Source organism: Eleutherodactylus coqui, chromosome 9 (genome assembly GCF_035609145.1).
Source record: "Eleutherodactylus coqui strain aEleCoq1 chromosome 9, aEleCoq1.hap1, whole genome shotgun sequence".
Taxonomy (NCBI): Eukaryota; Metazoa; Chordata; class Amphibia; order Anura; family Eleutherodactylidae; genus Eleutherodactylus; species Eleutherodactylus coqui.
The window spans coordinates 59,137,940-59,156,974 of NC_089845.1; the positions used below are offsets into that span (position 1 = coordinate 59,137,940).

At 46.5% G+C, this 19,035-nt stretch overlaps 2 protein-coding genes across 2 annotated transcripts; one reads left to right on the forward strand and one right to left on the reverse strand.

Moving 5' to 3' along the window:
• The first annotated feature begins 221 nt into the window (after positions 1 to 221).
• TXNL4A (thioredoxin like 4A) lies at positions 222 to 9,741 on the forward strand. The gene is made up of 4 exons (XM_066579453.1): positions 222 to 324; positions 2,429 to 2,601; positions 8,003 to 8,106; positions 9,290 to 9,741. Exons 2-4 carry the CDS (start codon positions 2,449 to 2,451, stop codon positions 9,459 to 9,461), a joined length of 429 nt encoding a protein of 142 aa, XP_066435550.1. The 5' UTR covers positions 222 to 324; positions 2,429 to 2,448; the 3' UTR covers positions 9,462 to 9,741.
• A 1,641-nt stretch (positions 9,742 to 11,382) lies between these two features.
• Positions 11,383 to 18,635, reverse strand: HSBP1L1 (heat shock factor binding protein 1 like 1). Its single transcript, XM_066579454.1, has 4 exons — positions 18,478 to 18,635; positions 15,455 to 15,521; positions 13,183 to 13,274; positions 11,383 to 11,641 (listed from the first exon to the last, which is right to left on the reverse strand). Exons 1-4 carry the CDS (start codon positions 18,520 to 18,522, stop codon positions 11,636 to 11,638), a joined length of 210 nt encoding a protein of 69 aa, XP_066435551.1. The 5' UTR covers positions 18,523 to 18,635; the 3' UTR covers positions 11,383 to 11,635.
• Between the last annotated feature and the right edge of the window lie 400 nt (positions 18,636 to 19,035).

The following is a 19,035-nucleotide window of genomic DNA, read 5'->3' on the forward strand; positions in this document are numbered from 1 at the left end:
TTATTATAAGCGGGGTCTGTCAGGTGGTTCCGGGAGGGCGGAGCGTAAACCGCCATTTTTGATTTGGGAATTGGGACACAAATGTGACTTCTATCACTTGTACTTAGGAAAAATCAACGCAGTTTGCTGATGAGGAGATTTCTGTAGCCGTTAGAAATAGCAACACATGAATGTTATACGATTCAGGTTTCGCTTCTGAATCGGGAAGACGCGGCCGTCTGCCCTTTCCCTTAGTCAACATGGCGGCACGGGCTTCAGTCTTCCAGGCGGTTGTGTTTCTGGAGCTCGTGCAGTGGAGGAGAGCTGAGCTGCCGGCGTGGGGTGGTAAGTGACCGGAGTGGCGGCTCGGCTTGTGTCCGGTACTACACTGGCGGCTCGGCTTGAGTCCGGTACTACACTGGCGGCTGCTCTGTACGTCGCCGCCATTGCGCGCGGCCGTTCCATGAGGCTAATTACGTGCTAATTGCCCCCGAAATGAATGGCGGGTGGTTGGCCTTCTCGGCAGAACTGCAGCTGCACAATGCGGTGCACTTATTATTATTTTCTGGCCAGTCAGAGCTGCACCTAAAAAGTTCCCCCGTGATAAAGCCTCTCACACGAGCGTATTGCGCTCGCGCAGTTTTTGCACACATCATTCACAGCGCCAACCTCCCATAGACTTTACCTGTGCCCCTCTTGCACAGCGTGAAAAATACGGGTGCCCAAAAATCAGGGCATGCGCCGTCTTGGCGCTCATTACACGCACATTCATGCCGAGGGAGTGTATGGCGCTGGTCGGCACGCAGTAGCGATATGAGAGCAGCCTAATGGCGGTCTGTGGTACGATGCTGCGTACAGCAGTGATGTTTGACTGCGTGACATTGTATCTCACACACGCCGCCTTGCGCAGTCTTCATTTTTTTTTTTTTTTACATTTCCCGCAGTCGTTTAGCGATGTAGCATATAAATGTCGCATGTACGCAACGGAAATTGCGTGTGTACAGCGCTTAGTACGCGCCCGTAGAGAGCAATAACTCCACATCGCAGGCGTGAAAACATCGCAAATGGGAATGAAACCGTTAAAATTCTTTGTTTTCGTAATCCTGCGTTCTCACTCACTCTTGCATCTCGTGAAAATTGTGCGATTTCATCGGAAGTGTGAAGGCCTCCTATGGCTGGGTTCACACGGGGCAGAAAATCTAGCGGAACGTCCGCAGCGGGACCGCATGGAGATTCCCCGAGATTTCTGCAGCTGAAGTCCCGCGGGTTTTGAAAGTGGCGTATTTCATAGGGAGGAGAGCGCCCGCTGCGGAAACGGCGATACGATGGACATGCCGCGGCTTTGAATCCTGCGCGTCCTGTCCGTTTCAGTGCGGCTTCGGATTTTTATCCTTTGTTTCTGATCCATTCGCTTTCCTTGTGTTTTTTTTTTTAACCAGAAAAATGGCGCTGTTAGCGGTAACAAATGGCCTAAATATCCCTTTAGAATCAGTAGGATTCAACCCAGAAATGTATATTGCCGTTTTTTTCTATTTGCAAAACGGAATAAAAAAGCAGAAACTGGGCAGGGAGGCACGGCGGGCGTGAGTGCTGCGTCACATGTGGACGCGTATTTACACAGTGTTTTTGCGTGTCGCGTATTTGTGTGCGCAGCAGTTTTTTTTTACTGTACGTTTTGCTCGCACAATTGTGGGCACAAAAAATGGCCAAGTAGCTTAATGAGTTCAAGATGTGCTGAAAAATAGAGCATGTTGAGGTTTTTTGTTTTTTTTGGGGGGTGCAGCGCAATTGTGCACACAATACGCTTTCTGAAAGATCCCACTGAAATCAATGGGTTGTATTCGTGCACAAAATTTTATTGTCAAATACGCCCGTGCAACGTAGGCCTCAGGCCACCTGCAGACGGCAATTCTCACAGCCGAACCCGACCCGAACGTCTGCAGAGAACAGCGTGGCACTCACCTCTCCCGCGGCCCTGGCTCTTTCATGTGCCGGCAGCCGGCGCATGCGCCTGGCGTGTGACGGTTCTGTGCGGGGCTTGCAGAGCATGCCGCGCGAGATTTTGCACGGCCAAATCGCGGCCGTCTGCATAGGATTGCGTTTGTTAACGCAATCCTATGGCAGCTTCCAGGGGCGGAAATCCCGCCGGGGAATTTCCGCCCCTCTCCAGGCGGCCTCAGGCATATACTTTTTCCAATGAAAGTTAATGGTAGTCAGTAGTAAGTTATTTTTTTTTTTTGTTTGTTTTTTTTTTTCTCCCATGCAATTGAATATATGATTTTATTAGTTTTTTTTTTCACAAATTTTCAATCTAAGAAAAACAAAAACTTTTTTTCTACTTCAGCTGTATGACCACAAGGGGTTTGGGGTAGATCCCTTCTGGCGATGAGTCCAGGGAAATATTTAATGTTTATGTGGTGGTAATTCTTCATTGTCTTTCTCTTGAAAGGGTAAAACCAAGTTGCCAAGATGTCTTATATGCTTCCACATTTACACAATGGCTGGCAGGTCGACCAGGCCATCCTCTCCGAGGAAGACCGTGTGCTGGTAATCCGCTTTGGACACGACTGGGATCCAACATGTATGAAGATGGATGAAGTTTTGTACTGCATTGCAGAGAAGGTCCGTAACCCAACAGATGCCTGTGCATCTCACACGCTGTAATGTCCTATACAGGGGTGGGGATGTCAACGAAAATGGTGACCAATGCACCCAAGAATTTGCAAATGGCAACACGATGTCATAATCTTATCACCATTTTCATAAAGCCACATGCTAAGCACGTCTGCTATACCTTCAGCATTACATCATACTGCAGGAGCGATCAAAGCATCGCATGTTGTGGTCCCCTAGGGGGACTAAAAAAGAAAGTAAAAATAAGATCAATAAAGTTGTAAAAAAAAAAAAAAGTAATATCCCCCCTTTTGCCATATCTATAATAAAGATCTAAATCTAAATCGTAAAGCAAAAATACGTATTTGGTATCGCCACGTCCGTAAAAGTCCGATCTATCAAAGTAACTCATTATTTACCCCGCACAGTGAATGTTATCTAGAGGGGGAAAAAAACGCCAGAAATGCACTTTTTTGGTCACCCTGTCTCCCCCAAAAAATGCAATACAAAGCGATCAAAAAGTCATATGTATTCCAAAATGGTACCAACGTAAACTACAGGACATCCAGCAAAAAAACGATTCCTTGCACAACTATGTTGATGGAAAACTAAAAAAGTTATTGTGTGCAGAAGATGGCGGCAGAAAAAAAATTAAAAAAATTAAATGTCTTTGGAAAAAAAATACAAGTAGTACAGCTTCCCACTCAGCGCTTCACCTTCTAGTGCGGAAATCCACATTCATCACAAACTTGCCTCTTTTTTTTTTTTTTAATTTCCCAAAAAATCACTAATTTGGGAGGTGTATTGAAATGAATGATCTGTAGTTCATGTAGTGGGGCCAATTAGGGGGTATTGAACTCTTGGGAATGTCATCGCACCTCAGTACCCCACGTCCAGCCCAGAATTAGTGGTAAAACTCAGGAAGCCCATTCATTTAACATAACAGATAGCTAAAGTAACATAATCTCCGCACTGCTGTTATAGTCACAGTACACACATGTAGTAATAATCATAATCTTTATTTGTATCGCCCCCAACTTATTCCGCAGCGCTTTCAAGCACGGAAGAACACAGAAAATACAACAATTACATGCGATATACAATTTATGACAAATATCCCTGACCACAAAAAATAGTAATAATAACCTATAGTAATATAGCGCCAACATGTTCCGCAGCACTTACAAAAACAAGGGGATACGGAATGAGAAAAGTACAAAAACCACGGTTACATAGTAATCAGTTGACAGAGACAGCAGGGGTGAGGGTCCTGCTCCAACGAGCTTACATACTACAAGTAATGGGGTGATACAGAAGGTAAAGGGGCTGGAGATGTGCACAGTATGGCGAGGTGGAGAGTGAGGGATGCTATACATATAGACAATGGGCAGACTGTATAGTGGCTGAATCAGTATGACTGGAGGGCGGGGATTGATGGCAGCTAGCAGGGACTGCAGTCAGTAGGTCATGGAGCATGTTATCAGGCGGAGTACAGAGGGGTTTAGCTTAGGGTATGCGGTATGCCTCCCTGAGAAGGTGTGTTTTTAGAGCACGCCTGAAGTTTGGTGTGTCAGGGATTTCACAGATGGTTTGGGGTAGCGCGTTCCAGTGGACTGGTGCTGCCCTGGAGAAGTCTTGGAGGCGGGAACGAGAGGTTCGAGTTAAAGGGGCGCTCAGTCTGATTTTGTTAGCAGAGCGGTTATCTCAAACTAGCTATATCGGGCCTAGTCAAGCACAAAGTCCATCACATTTGTTACCCGAGCAGGGTGTCATCCTAGGAGCCATCAACCCCTTTCAGGATTGTAACTTCCAGCCTCCCTAGGCAGCAGCAGCTGATTAGTACACAGAGTGCATGCTTTACAGCCCTCTGCAGGCCACTCTGTGAACTGCCTTGCCACTGTACCCCAAAATTATTTTTGAAAAATCTACAACTTTCTTACAAAATAAACCAATAACCTAAACGGCTACGTAGACACAAAAATAAAGTTATGGCTGATACACTGCTGTGAGGAAAAAAAAAACCCTATTCCTAAGGCCCCCTGCACATGGGCGGAAATTTCACGGTGGGTTTTCACGCAAAATTTCCGTTCGTGCCCGCTTGCATAGGATTGCATTAGATAATGCAATCCTATGCACACAGCCGCGATTTGTCCGCGTGAAAACAAATCACGGCATGTTCTATTTCTGTGTGGGTCTCGCAGAGGCCTGCACAGAAACGTCACTAGGGAGGGGCCGGCTCCGCACCGCCCATTTGCTGGCTGGGCGGTAGCCGGTGCAGAGTGAAGACGCCAGGAGCTGGTAAGCCACAGGGCTGTGCAGGGGTACAGGTCCGCATCCTGCTGCGAGAAGTTTCGCAGCGGAATCCGACCCGGCCGTCTGCAGGTGCCCTAAGGTCAAAATTGGCTCAGCCATAAGGATTTCAAGTGGTTGTCCTACAATTAAAGGGGTTGTCCATGTTAATTTGTTTGTAAGCTCCTGATCCCCATGCCTAAAAATAAAAGATTGTGTACTCACTTGTGGCTCCCTGCAGCCCCAGCGCTGCATCCTACTGCCTGCCCTATGATGCTGTGTTTGACAGGCTGCAGTCAGCCTGTGTAGGGGATGCCACAGGCTGCTGCAGCCAGTCATAGCCCTCAGCGTTGGAGCACTGAGGTCTGTGATTGGTTGCAGCAGACTGTTACGTCCCATAAACAGACTGACTGCAGCCTCTCAACACAGATCCGGCGCTGAGGTTGGAGCTGCGGGGAGCTGGAGGAGGTGAGTATACGATCTCTTATTCTTTTTATATATGGGAAGCATGAATTCATTTTTTTTGTTTTTTTACTCTGACAACCCCTTTAAATATTACAGTTGTCTTTTAGATTATGCAGAACATAAACATTTTCATTTCAAATCAATTTTAAAAAAAAATGCTCCTATGTGTAGATATTGCAGTTGCATACTTGTTGTGGCGCCCCCTGGTGTTCTTTTCATTCTCTCTCAGAATGTTCTTGTCTACTCAGAGACCCAGTGACTCCTGCCATTGAGTCTGTGCATCAGAAGCGGCTCCTTTGCTGCTCTGTACTAATTAGGAGGATGTTCTGAGGAGGAATCGTAGAACCCCAGGGGGAGGAGAACCAGAAGCATGCAATAATATCTACACACAGGAGTATTGTTTTTACATTTTTCCAGTTAAATTATGTTTTGCAAGAATATAATTGCAGGACAGACCTGTTAAACAAAGTATAATTAATAGTAGACAATAGGAACTGGTGTAAACTCATACTGGATTATAACTGCTGTCCCACCGTTGGCTTCCCGTGTCATCCACTGGGTATTTAGTGGGTTTGAAGTCAAGGTTTTGTGCTATTAGGGCAAGCTCTTCAATGCCAAACGTGGAAAACCATTAACCCTTTCCAATCCAATTTGTATCCCGGTTTTCCTAGGGGGCTTACTCTTTTTCTGCCATTATACAACAGCGCTATATGCTGGCTAAAGCCAGTACTGCATGAGGTGACACGTTGGATGGGCTCCAACAGCAGAGAGGCTGGCAATATACAGTAAGAGAACCCTGACGGACGTCATCCAACATCGGAGCTGTACAGCCTTAAATCATAATGTCTTCGGACGTCAGACAGTGGATTGGAAAGGGTTAAAGGGCTTGTCCAGTCTTGAGCTGTAGTTAGGCTAGCCTCAGGATAGGCCATCACTAGCAGATCGTCAGACATCCGCCATTTAGGACCCCCGCCAATCAGCTGTTTGCTGAGCTGTGTCACTCGGGTACAGAATAGATTTCTGCTGGATGCAAACAGCTCCATTCTCACTGCAGTGGCCCGGCTTATATTACACTCCAAGTTCCCAATCCTTTCCGAGGGAACTTAGCCTGCAGTACCAAGCCTCGCCACTGCAGTGGGAACGAGGCTGTCTGCTTCCAGCAGAAATTGGCTTGGTGTCTGAGTGCAACAGCTGATCAGTGGGGGTCCCAAATGGCAGACCCCCGACGACCTACTATCAGTGGTTCCTAACTGGACAGTCCCTTTAACTTGTGTGCTGCATTTTGTGCAAATATTACAAAAACTGGGGCTTCACTACAACTATTGCCATGAACTTAGCAGCATACAATTTATGTATCTATCTCGTTACTTATAGAGTGCCAGCATATTCCACTGCCTACTATGGAGGTCAGTCACATTCCCTCCTAATCTCGCGCATGCCCAATGCTCAGAACATTTCATACAAAGCTAGTTCTCTGATCAGTATGTTTGGACACTCCATGTCACAGTGTTCTCTAGCATTGGGGTTCTCCATCAGATGCTGGGCACATTGATCTCAGTTTTTGGTGGCGTTGCATGCTTGATTTTGTTCCTGTTCACAATGAATGAGGCTACAATGGCAGATCCCGCTAAATTGAAGGGCTGTCCACATATTCAGCCAAGTAGCGATGGTTCCCGGCCTTCAGCTCTCTAGCTGTTGTCAACCTCCCAACTCCCAGAATGCCCTGGCAAAAGAATATCGTTTTGCAACAGCTGAAAAGCATGGATATTCTAGGAGTTGGGAGGTTGACAACAGCTAGAGAGCTGAAGGCCGGGAACCATCGCTACTTGGCTGAATATGTGGACAGCCCTTCAATTTAGCGGGATCTGCCATTGTTGCCTCATTCATTGTGAACAGGAACAAAATCAAGCACTGCCATAAAGCCTAGTCCCAATTTGGGAAAATTATCCAATATTCACTCTGCCATTCATGCAACCATCTGGCAACAAAGGATAAATTATAGAGGTGTAGCTACAATTTTCTTTTTAATGCAGGGAATGTTCTAAATCTGTAATATTCACCTGTTCGATACCCCCCGCAGACCAGCACCACCGCTCCAATCCTTCCTGCTAGGCTTTGTTTAAAGGGGTTGTCTGCCCTCGTCAACTGATTACCTATTCTCTGGATAGGCCATCAGTCGTTGATAGATTGGGATCTGCCACTCAGTCCATCAGCTGATCGTACAGCCTGCTGTCAGCGCAGTGGGCCGGATGTTGTCCTCAATGGGCAGCACAATAAGTTGGAGCGCCAGCTTCACTCCCATTGAAATCAGCGGGAGCGCCGCGCTGCTTCTCCACCTACTGCTGCCCTCCTGATCAGGACTGGAGGTGACGTCCTCACTAATGGAGAAGCGCTCTCTTTTCTGACTGCTAATGACAACGTCCAGCCTGCTTCACCGGACTGCTGGCCTGATGATCAGCTGATGGATTCTGGGGTCCCGACCAGTGGACCCCCGTCCAACTGCTGATGACCTAGCACTCAATGATATCCATTCTTGACCGCAGCAGTATTTCCTTTACATGTTATAAAGAGTGATCTATCTGGAGCGGACAATCATTGCTTCATGTCGGTGCTGTCCTTGTAGCTGACGCTAACATTATCTTACTCTTCACTGCAGGTAAAAAACTTTGCTGTGATTTATCTAGTGGATATAACAGAAGTCCCGGACTTTAATAAAATGTACGAGTTGTACGATCCCTGTACCGTCATGTTCTTTTTCAGGTGAGTTTTATAGATTAAGGCCTTTTTGAAAAAAGTGTTTGTGTTTTCAGTATGTGTGAGGTATACATCAGGAGGCTGGGTCATCAGTAGTGTAGTCCTGGGAAAACCTCTAACTATGGCATATTCAGGAATAGTTTTATGCATTTCCCTTGTGTGATATTTACTTTTAGGGCATGTTCACAATGGCTTAAAACTGATATTCCACCATGGATCTGATGGTGTAATCCAATGGCAGAACAAGGAGGCTGAGCTTTGGAGTTCTGCCAGAGATTTTCTGCGGATCAGTCAATGGGGCAGATCCACATGCATCTGCGCAATGCGTTTTCACGTGAAAACTGCACCACGGATTGACATGTCAATGCTTTTTTTTTTTTACTACAATGGCACAATTTAATGCTAAATTAGTGCAGATTTGGCCACGGAATCCTCTGCAAAATCATGCAGTGTATACAAGACCTTCTTATAATTATATTAGAAGGCCTCGTATACACTGCATACATTTATCTTTATAGCGACCCCTCTAAGCCATGATAAAATTGTGGTTTAACCCTTTCCAATCCAATTTGTATCCTGGTTTTCCTAGGGGGCTTACTCTTCTTCTGCCGTTATACAATGGCGCTATCTGCTGGCTAAAGCCAGTACCGCATGAGGTGACACATTGGATAGGTTCCGACAGCAGAGAAGCTGATAATATACAGTAAGAGAACCCTGATGGACGTCTTCCAACATCGGAGCTGTACAGCCTGAAATCATAATGTCTTCAGATGTCAGACAGTGGACTGGAAAGGGTTAACTATGTCTTGTAATTTAAGGTTTTTCTGTTGGGTAATAAGTTGCAGGGAACTTGAAATCATTGTAAGAATTGTTGGAGCCTCCAGCTGGAGGTTCTGTCCCAGATCTGCTGGAAAATACTGTAAGCGCTCCAAAGAGTGTCTAAATGCTTGGTGAAAATCAGGCGGGCCCATTATAGTCAATGGGGTCTGCCCCGAGCTCTTCGCTTCCGTCCTGAGACGAAATCGTATGGCCACGGGGATTTCTCTTTCCTTCTTCCTGAACGGGGCAGGAAAGCAGAATTCCTGCCGCAGATGTGAAGCCACCCTTACACTATTCTACTCTTTAGTCCTGTGGCGCCATCCCGTGCGTATGTCGTTCATGCACATTGTTTTCTTTGTCCTTCCTATAGGAACAAGCACATTATGATTGATTTAGGCACCGGTAACAACAACAAGATTAACTGGGCGATGGAAGACAAGCAGGAGATGATTGATATTGTGGAAACGGTTTACAGAGGTGCCAGGAAGGGCCGAGGTCTAGTGGTGTCTCCCAAGGACTACTCCACGAAGTACAGATACTGAAGCCTTTACTGCCTGCTGATAATGGTCCTTTTTTTATACATATTTTTTTATTATGCCGTCGTCAACTTGGTCAGTAAGAACGATCATGAGATCGCTGACTTAGAACTTCAGAAGGAGTGAGCAATTCTATCCTTTATACCGTTGGGGTGCGTTATGAGCTTTACAAGCTCCCGGATCCGAGAGGCGGAGATCACAAGGGTTCAAGCCTTAAACATTTAATTTATGTCTCAGAAGACTTTGTTGGATTGTGTTCAATAAACCTAAAATATGTCGTTGTGTCTGTCCTGGTTATCCCATCATATGACTCTGCTTTGCTCCTAAGACATAGGCTCCATTCAGAGGGCAGTCTTCTGTTCAGTGTTTTGTATCAGTATTTATGTGCCAAAACTACAAGGAAAACCTACGTAGAGAAATCTGGATAAGATTTTCACTTCTTCCATATTTTGAACCCACTCCTGGTCTTGGCTTACAAGTACTGGTGCAAACTACTGACCAAATTACTGCTGTGTGAATGGGGCCATATGCCCTATTCAGACAGGATGAGCTGTTGGCATGTGATGCCCAGCAGCTCGTCCCAGTGATGCTCGTTCCTGTGCTGTTACACAGGAGCGAGTATCAATGGCATTGTTTACAGCGTTGTCGGCATGGAGGTAGAGCGGGCTGGGGGAGCGTTCTTCCCTTGACCGCCTCCATTCACTGTAAACTGACAGCCATTCAGAAGGAACGACTGCTGTTTACAATGGATCGCACAGCGTGCAGAAACTGAAGTATTCTTCGGTCGCTGCATGCATTTACACGGGACGACTATCGCCAAAGTTCCTGCAGGAGCTTAAATCATTCTGAATGATGATCGTTCTGTGTAAATGGGCCATTAAGATAAGATATCAGCTGTAACTGACCAGTAGTGTACATTTATAACCGGACAAACCATACCGTAGTCCATGTGCGCAATAAACTGGTGTGTGCGGTGTAACTATGGTGGGCTGTTGGATTTTTTTAATTTTTTTTTTTTCACACTAAAACATAGAGCAAAGCCGGAGGGTGAATTCACACATTGCAGAATTCTGGCTGTGGAGTTTGCACTGAAGTTCTGCAACAGAGTGCAGTACAATGTAAGTAAAGGAGGTCTTCATTATACTTTTTTCACAATGGAGGAAATGATCGGCGGAATCTAGGCATGCTATGTAAAAATGGTACATTTTCACTATATGTTTCATTCATTGCAATGAGTGAAATCCGTAACAAAAAACAGAAAAAAAATCAAAAAGTCCCAGACAACCCCTTTAAATGTGGAGTGCTGAAGCGACATGTGTTTGCTTGTACTGTAAAGTCTATGAGACTAATTGAGATTACAGAGAACAGTGCTTATCCGTCTGTCAGCCCTATAGATATTGAGTGGAGCCTGACTAACAGCTGAGAGCTTCACCACCAAATTTGTGTTTACTTCACCTCTTGCCCTGCTCTGGGTGGTTATGGGAGTCACCTGGTAACGGCAGCTGAGTGGTTCAAACCCCTGACCAATGGAACCATGTTGCTCGGGCAGATGTTCACATCTGTGTCATATTACCTCCATTTAAATCACATGGGATTATAAATCCTATTTCAAGACATGTAGAGACTGATTTTTAAGGCATGCATTTCATACGGTGTTGTTAAATTTTTGTCCATCACAAGTGTGATCTGTTTTTAAAGCATTTTACCATTGGAACCACCTGGATTTTTTTTTGTTTTCACATACGTCAAAAATGGATGGAAATTCGGTAGAAATCGCGCATTTTATCTCAAAAATGGATCTTGCATGAATGAAAATTGCATGTAAAATGGTCTTTTTTCACTGACCTACATTGCATTCCCCCGTGTGAAGACACCCTCCCCGTGGTACCCCTTAGCTTCAGTATTCAGGATAAAATAATACATCTGGTACAGAAGAGAAGTCATACATTTAATTAGCAACAACCTATAAAACGGAGGCGGCGCACAATGTCAGGAGGGGTTGTGCGTTTAACTTCACCGCAGCCATTAGCAAAATGAGTATCCTGGTAGAGCGCACAAAGCGTGCTGTATATTGTCTGTGAAGCGTTTATATGGGAGGATAGCAGCGTTTATTGCATAAAAATATTTTTCGTATAAAATGTTAAATATGATAAATAACTTGTGGGAATTCTTCTGATCGGTCAGTGCTGGAACACAAAAGAGAGAAAAGATCAATATATAAATAAGCTGAACTTGTTTCATCGATCACTTCAAATCAGGTTTTCTCAATTGTCAATTCAAATGAAAGGATTTTTGTTTGAGTTTTAAAATGTTTTAGTTATGACTGGAGATGAGCGAACCTACTCGCCCACGCCCCTTTTTTTGCCCAAGCGCCGCAATTTTCGAGTACTTCCGTACTCGGGTAAAATGATTCAGGGGGCGCCGTGGGTGAGTGGGGGGTTGCAGCGGGGAGTGGGGGGGAGAGGGAGAGAGAGAGAGCTCCCCCCTGTTCCCCGCTGCTACCCCCCGCTCCACCACGCCTCCCCCCGGCACCCCCCCCGAACCTTTTCACCCGAGTACGGAAGTACTCGAAAATCGCGGCGCTCGATCGAGTAATTACTCGAAACGAGTAGGTTCGCTCATTTTAATAGTCCTAAGGGCTGATTTTTACATAGAATGATTATCGTTCAGGTAATTGTAAGATCGTTCAAATCTGAATAAGGCTGCCTGTCCGGCGTATTTTCATTGCGTTCCCCGCAGCGATAATCCCGCCGCCACGGGGAATGCAGTGAACGCTTTCCATAGACTTGATATGGAGAGCGCTTCCCCGTGTCCACGAGCGAAGAATAATAGCGATTCTCCGCTCACAGGCGGCAAATTGCGGCATGCCGTGATTTGCCGCGGTAGCCTATGCCGTGGACAGGCAGCCTAATATTTCAGTGTAAACATGGCCAACGACTAGGCGACAAACAGTCATCGGTTAGCTCATCGTTCGGCAATCGTTTTATGTAGGCATGAAATCTTGGCTCTTGCAGACAAGCTTATGGGAAAACACCAGAAAATACATTATACTTCCGTATGAAAAATTTGCGCGCAATACGCAGTGAGTAGAACCCATTAATTACAATGGGGCGGTTCATTAAGCTTACATTTTGTTTGTGCAAAAAAAAAAAAAAAACGCAGCATGCTCTATTTTCGCATTCGCGCAGGGAAAGAGCGAATACTGAATGAATTAGACTAATTGACCATTCCAATGAATGGGAGCTCAGTTACATTTTTTTGTGCGCTCACAAAGTACAGTAAAACACGTGACGTTCATTGCGTAAATGTGCACATAAATGCACTTACGCCCTTGTGCAGTGGCATTAGCCCTGTGTCACACGAATGTATTTGCGCAGCATATGGTGCATGCAGTACGCAGTAAATAGAACATTCATTTCAATGGTTCATTCACATGCACTTATTTTCTTAATTCCCCATTTCAATTATTTGGAGCATGGTTGCGGATTTTTTTTTGAGCACACCATTGCTGGGATCCGGCTGCTGAGACCCCCGCCTATTACTAGAACGAGGCAGCTGATGGGCCCGTCTTCAGATGGCAAGCAGTGGTGGTTTCATCACGCGGATCCCCAGCAATCAAAGCGTTTTACATGTCCCTACAACATGGCGAAGGTTTTTAGAAAGCGCAGTTACACCTTCAAATACTTTCAAAGTTAAATAGTGATTGAGATGAAAAGCTGATAGATACCCCAACGTCATCTGTGTTCTCGATGCCCGCTTGAGTCATAAGGTCGCTGACGTCCTTCTGTAATTTTTCAATGTTCGACCCCATGTCATCCAGTAAGATGTTAAGGAAAATATATTGAAATATATACATGACTTATGCATCCCAGATAAAACCAGAAAGGAGAAGGCGCCAGATTTACCAATCCGTCTAATGGTTTGACAGCATAAATTTAGAGAAAGCAATCTAAAAACATGGCAAGCTTATCATCGTGGCCCACGCGATCTCATAAATCTGGCGCCTCTTTAGACACTTTAGTCTAACATTACACAAGCCAGTAACCCATAGACTAAAGTTAGACAAGTGTCTAAAGGCTTAGTTTATTTTATACAATATTTTATGCCCAAATTTTAGTTGTCACATTTAAGCTGCACCCCTCCCCCACTATGGAATGCCACTTTTCTGGTAAGCCTTAAGGCCCTTTTAGACACAATGACTTTCGCTCAAAAATCGCTCAAAGCCATCTTTTGAGCACTAATCGCTGTCTCGCTGCACTGACGTTGTGCAGTTTTCGTTAAAGGGGTTGTCTCGTGCCGAAACGTTTTTCTTCAATAGGCCCCCCGTTCGGCGCGAGACAAACCCAAGGGATGGGTTAAAACAAAAAAAAATAAAATATATATATATATATATATATATATATATATTACTTACCCGAATCCCCGCTCTGCGACGACTTCTTTCTTCCTTCTCCAAGATGGCCGCCGGGATCTTCACCCACGATGCACCGCGGGTCTTCTCCCATGGTGCACCGTGGGCTCTGTGCGCTCCATTGCCAATTCCAGCCTCCTGATTGGCTGGAATCGGCACACGTGACGGGGCGGAGCTACAATGACGACGCGGGACCAGCTCTCCGGCACGAGCGGCCCCATTCACCAGGCAGAAGACCGGACTGCGCAAGCGCGTCTAAAAACGCCAGAAGCCCGCGAATTTAGACTGATCCATGGAGACCAGGACGCTAGCAACGGAGCAGGTAAGTGAATAACTTCTGTATGGCTCATAATTAATGCACGATGTATATTACAAAATGCATTAATATGGCCATACAAAAGTGTATAACCCCACTTGCTGCCGCGAGACAACCCCTTTAAGCAGTTGCTGATCTTTTAACATGCTGAAAGATCAGCGATCAGTAATCAGGGATTCACAGCGGGATACAGCTGATACTATTGTTTCAGCTGTATCCCGCTCCCTGAAGGCAGGCTGGGTATGAAGAACAGAGCTGTCCAGCTGTGTTCTTCATACCCCGCTTCGAGTACTTGGCTGTATAACAGTCGGGCGCTCCGAGCAGAGAACAGCTGGATGCAGAAGACAAGCGGCCCAGCTTCTCTTCTGCATTCCCGCTCGGAGAGCTCGGCTGTATAACACCTGGGCGCTCCGAGTGGGGAACAGCTGGATGCAGAAGACAAGCAGCCCCGCTTGTCATCTGCATCCCCCACTTGGAGAGCTCGGCTGTATAACACCTGGGCGCTCCGAGCGGTGAACAGCTGGATGCAGAAGACAAGCAGCCCCGCTTGTCATCTGCATCCCCCACTTGGAGAGCTCGGCTGTATAACACCTGGGTGCTCCGAGCAGAGAAAAGCTGGATGCAGAAGACAACCGGCCCGCTTATCTTCTGCATCCCCCCACTCGTTTGGTTGCGCAAGGTGATTGCTCAATGTTTGAGCGATCACCTTGTGCTGTAAAAAAGCACATAACGATTATTGCTCAAAAGATTTTTTGAGGGATAATCGTGTCTAAACCAGGCTTTATGCACCTGTCAAGTGAGGCAAAAAGCGTCTAAAACACACAAATGTGATACACAGCGTGTATATCAAACCACTGCTGAGGCCCCCACCAATCCTGAGAACGGCGGCCCTGCACCCCCTCTCCTCGTCACTGCAGGGCTGCTTTTCCCACCCACAATGACGTCACATGGAATGGAGTGATGGCAGAGCATGCATGGCCGCCCCTCTATTTATTTCAATAGGGCTGATAGAAAATGCCGAGTGCTACTACCCCGGCTATCTCCGGCAATGCCATTAAAAGTGAGGCAGCATCATGCATGCGTGACCGCTGATCCATTCAGTCTCCTCCTCACTGCCGGGAGCGGAACAACGATACACGGTCCCTCGCTCTTGGGATTGGTGGGAGTCTTATTGGTGAAACCCCCACCAATCAAAAAGTTATTTCCTACCCTTTTAACTATTATTGTAGAAGATACAGCATGGGTGGAAAAAAAGCAAACTGCAAAGGATATTTCTGTGTGTGAGTTGATCTGACATTGATTGGAATCGCTCCTGGAGGTTTTTTAAAAGGCTTTCTGCCTGAAAGGTGAAAACAAAAAAATATTATGTTACCAGAATAGTTCTCTTATAACAGCTTATGATTCTTAAAGGGAACCAAGGCAGCATGAACCTGTGAAGGGTATGTCCTGTGCTCCGGTGTATGTCTTCTGAAACGCTGCGATGTTTCAGAATCACAATACTTTGAAGTTTGAGCTGCGCTGGCCCGGCCTCTCCCCACCCTGATCATGTAGAATGATAACTCGCTTCTATACACAAGTAGGGAGGGAGCTGTCACTGTAGTTGATCCGCGTGGGGCGAGGCCGGCATACTTCAAAGTATGTCTAATCTGAAACACCAAGACATACAGGGGCACAGTGTACATACCTGACCCGGGCTCATCCTACCCGTGGTTTGGGTTACATGAACCCGGTGACAGGTTCCCTTTAACACAATGTTATAGACTATGTAGATTACACTCATTGTCAAAAACATCAAGCACCAAGATGGAGTTGTCGGAATCAAATGAAATGTGTGATTGTAATGTTGATATAAGTAAAGACCCATTTACATGGGACAATTCGTTAAGGCCTCATGTCCACGGGGAAAATCAGGCCCGCTACGGGTTCTCCATGGAGAATCCGTAGCGGGTCCCTCCTGCCCCGCGGACATGAGGGCTGAAAATCAGAATAAACTCACCTGCTGCGGGCCGTGCGTGTCTTCTCTTCTTCGTGGCCGCATCTTTTTTTTTTTGCGGCCCGACGTGTGTTGTCGGCACGCCGGCTGCGTGCTGCACGCATGCGCCGGGCACATCTGACGGGCCGAAGAAAAGATCCTGCCGTGAACTAAGGAAGATCTGCATCGCCTGGAGCAGGTGAGTTTAATTCAGGTGCGGGTCTCCTGCGGATCCGGACGGCTTCCATAGGCTTCAATAGAAGCCTGCGGGAGCCGTCCGCACGGGAGACCCGCACCTAAATGGAGCATGTCCATTTTTTTTCATGCTCCAGGATTTTTCTAATTCACTTTTATTGACCATCCGTGGGTATTTATCTACCTGCGGGTGGTCAATGCTTCCCTATGGGGTGCGGATCCGCGGGCATGTGATCCATTGCGGATTTAAAATCTTCTTTTCTCCGTGGACATGAGTAAGAGTTCTTCCAATCTCCGCATTCCCACGAGAGTTTGAAGAATAGCCATGCAGAAACCTGAATGACTAGCTGTTCAATGTAAACAGCAGTTGTTCAGTCTCTGCATGCATCTACACGGGACGACAGGCGTTCAAACTCCCGCGGGAATTTGAACAACTCCATGCTGGCCGCACTCTGAGCGATACACGCTCCTGTGTAACCATGCAGGAACGACCATCACTGGGACGCGCTGTCAGGCATCGTTTATCCAACAGTTCATGCCGTGTAAATGGGGCTTAAGTGATTGCAATAGCAGACAAAAGGATCATTTGTTGTAGAAAACTGAACACTTGAAGGGAGGCCTGTTGTACCACCTCTAGCTTGGATACAAGAGGTGATACGGGTGGGCATGGAGGCTCTAGTACCCTGTTGTACCACCTCTAGCTTGGATACAAGAGGTGATATGGGCGGGCATGGAGGCTCTAGTACCCTGTTGTACCGTCTCTAGCTTGGATGCAAGAGGTGATACGGGCGGGCATGGAGGCTCTAGTATCCTGTTGTACCGCCTCTAGCTTGGATGCAAGAGGTGATACGGGCGGGCATGGAGGCTCTAGTATCCTGTTGTACTGCCTCTAGCTTGGATACAAGAGGTGATACGGGCGGGCATGGAGGCTCTAGTACCCTGTTGTACCACCTCTAGCTTGGATACAAGAGGTGATACGGGCGGGCATGGAGGCTCTAGTATCCTGTTGGACCGCCTCTAGCTTGGATGCAAGATGTGATACTGGCGGCATGGAGGCTCCATTATCCTGTTGCACCGCTTCTAGCTAGGATACAAGATGTGATACGGGCAGGCATGGAGGCTCTTCTACCCTGTTGGGCCACCTCTAGCTTGGATGCAAGAGGTGATATGGTCAGACATGGAGGCATACAGGTTCTGTATGATATCCTGAGGCGTATCAGTCCACTGCCCCCCACATCTGTGCCTGCTGATCCAGTCTATTTCTATTGTTCGTCTCTGTCTGCTGAGCCAAAAAACAAAAATACCAGAACTACTGGATCTGACACATGCCGGACCGAATGGCACCGGACAGATCCTTTAGTCTACAACAGGGGCTGTTCCAATTCACGGCCCCACATAGCGTTCACCAGTGTGGTTAGCTAAAAAGTACAGTTGCACATGCAAAGCCGATGCTTAAAAACATGGCACGAATGTGCAAATACGCAGACGCTCGCGTGACACAGGCCTAAGGTTGGATTCACATAAACGTATGCGTATTAACGTGCGCATTTCCGCTGTTTCTGCGGAATGGGCGTTACATATTTGTGAGTGCAACTGTGTTTTTTAAAGTGCAGGAAAATAGAAAATGTTTTTTGCAGAAGGGAATTGCCCTTGCAGAATATACTCGCTTGCGATTGAACCAAATGGGTTCTATTCCCTGCATATTACACGCGCAAATTTTAGCATAAGGCATGGAGTTTGGTGCGCATCTGTCTGTGGCATCATTTTCCGCAGTGCTTAAGTGGGCGTATTGGTCACGTCTTCACTGTAGCTCGGTAAGGAATGACTGGAGGGGTCTACCGTACCCGTAGCGCTGGATTTAATATCTGGATAGTGGTTATTTTTTATTTTCGCATATTCACTGCGGTTTACATTCCCGGACAACCACAAAAATACCGCACTTGGAGCATTCCACATTTTATAAGAAGACACCCAGTAGTCGGACATCAGAGGTCTCTGATCTGACCGCTGCCCCATTACGTTTGATAACAGTTTATAAACCACCCCCATCATTATCCCAGTGGATCACTACTGACACATATCACTAGTTGGATCCTGCAACAAATCTAGCATTAGTGGGCAGACTTACAAAGTCGGACAGGTCTTGTGGGGTCTTCGGGTCGTTGTCAGCCATGGTGTGTGTGCGGTTGCTCCCCAGCAGTACACTTACTCCCCAGCTCTTCCTTATTAGCTGTGAGGAAGCATCTACAAACAGCAGGAACAATAGCGAGGACTGCTATGGAAACTTCAGCACCAATGAGGAGAGGGACGCCCCCTACCTGTCAGAACGGCCACTCCCACTCTGTCACTGTGGAATGTCAGTCCAACCGTCTCTGCAGAGTTACCATGGAGACCCAGATACAATGTATCACTGTGCAGAGAACAATACAAAGTAATCCAAAGTAGATCTCTGCAAAGAATAGAATGCTACTTGAAAACACTAAGGTCGGATTCACACGGGCGTATTTGTGCGCGCAATATGCAAGTGAATTTAATTTCAATGGGTTTGTTCTCAGTCCCTTCTTTTGTGCATGCATTTTGCTACCGCGTAGAAAAACGCAGCATGCTGTACCTTGTACGCCAAAGGTCCCCATAGAAGTCTATATGCATGCAAATGAGCAATATTCTGTGCAATTTCGGTAAAAAA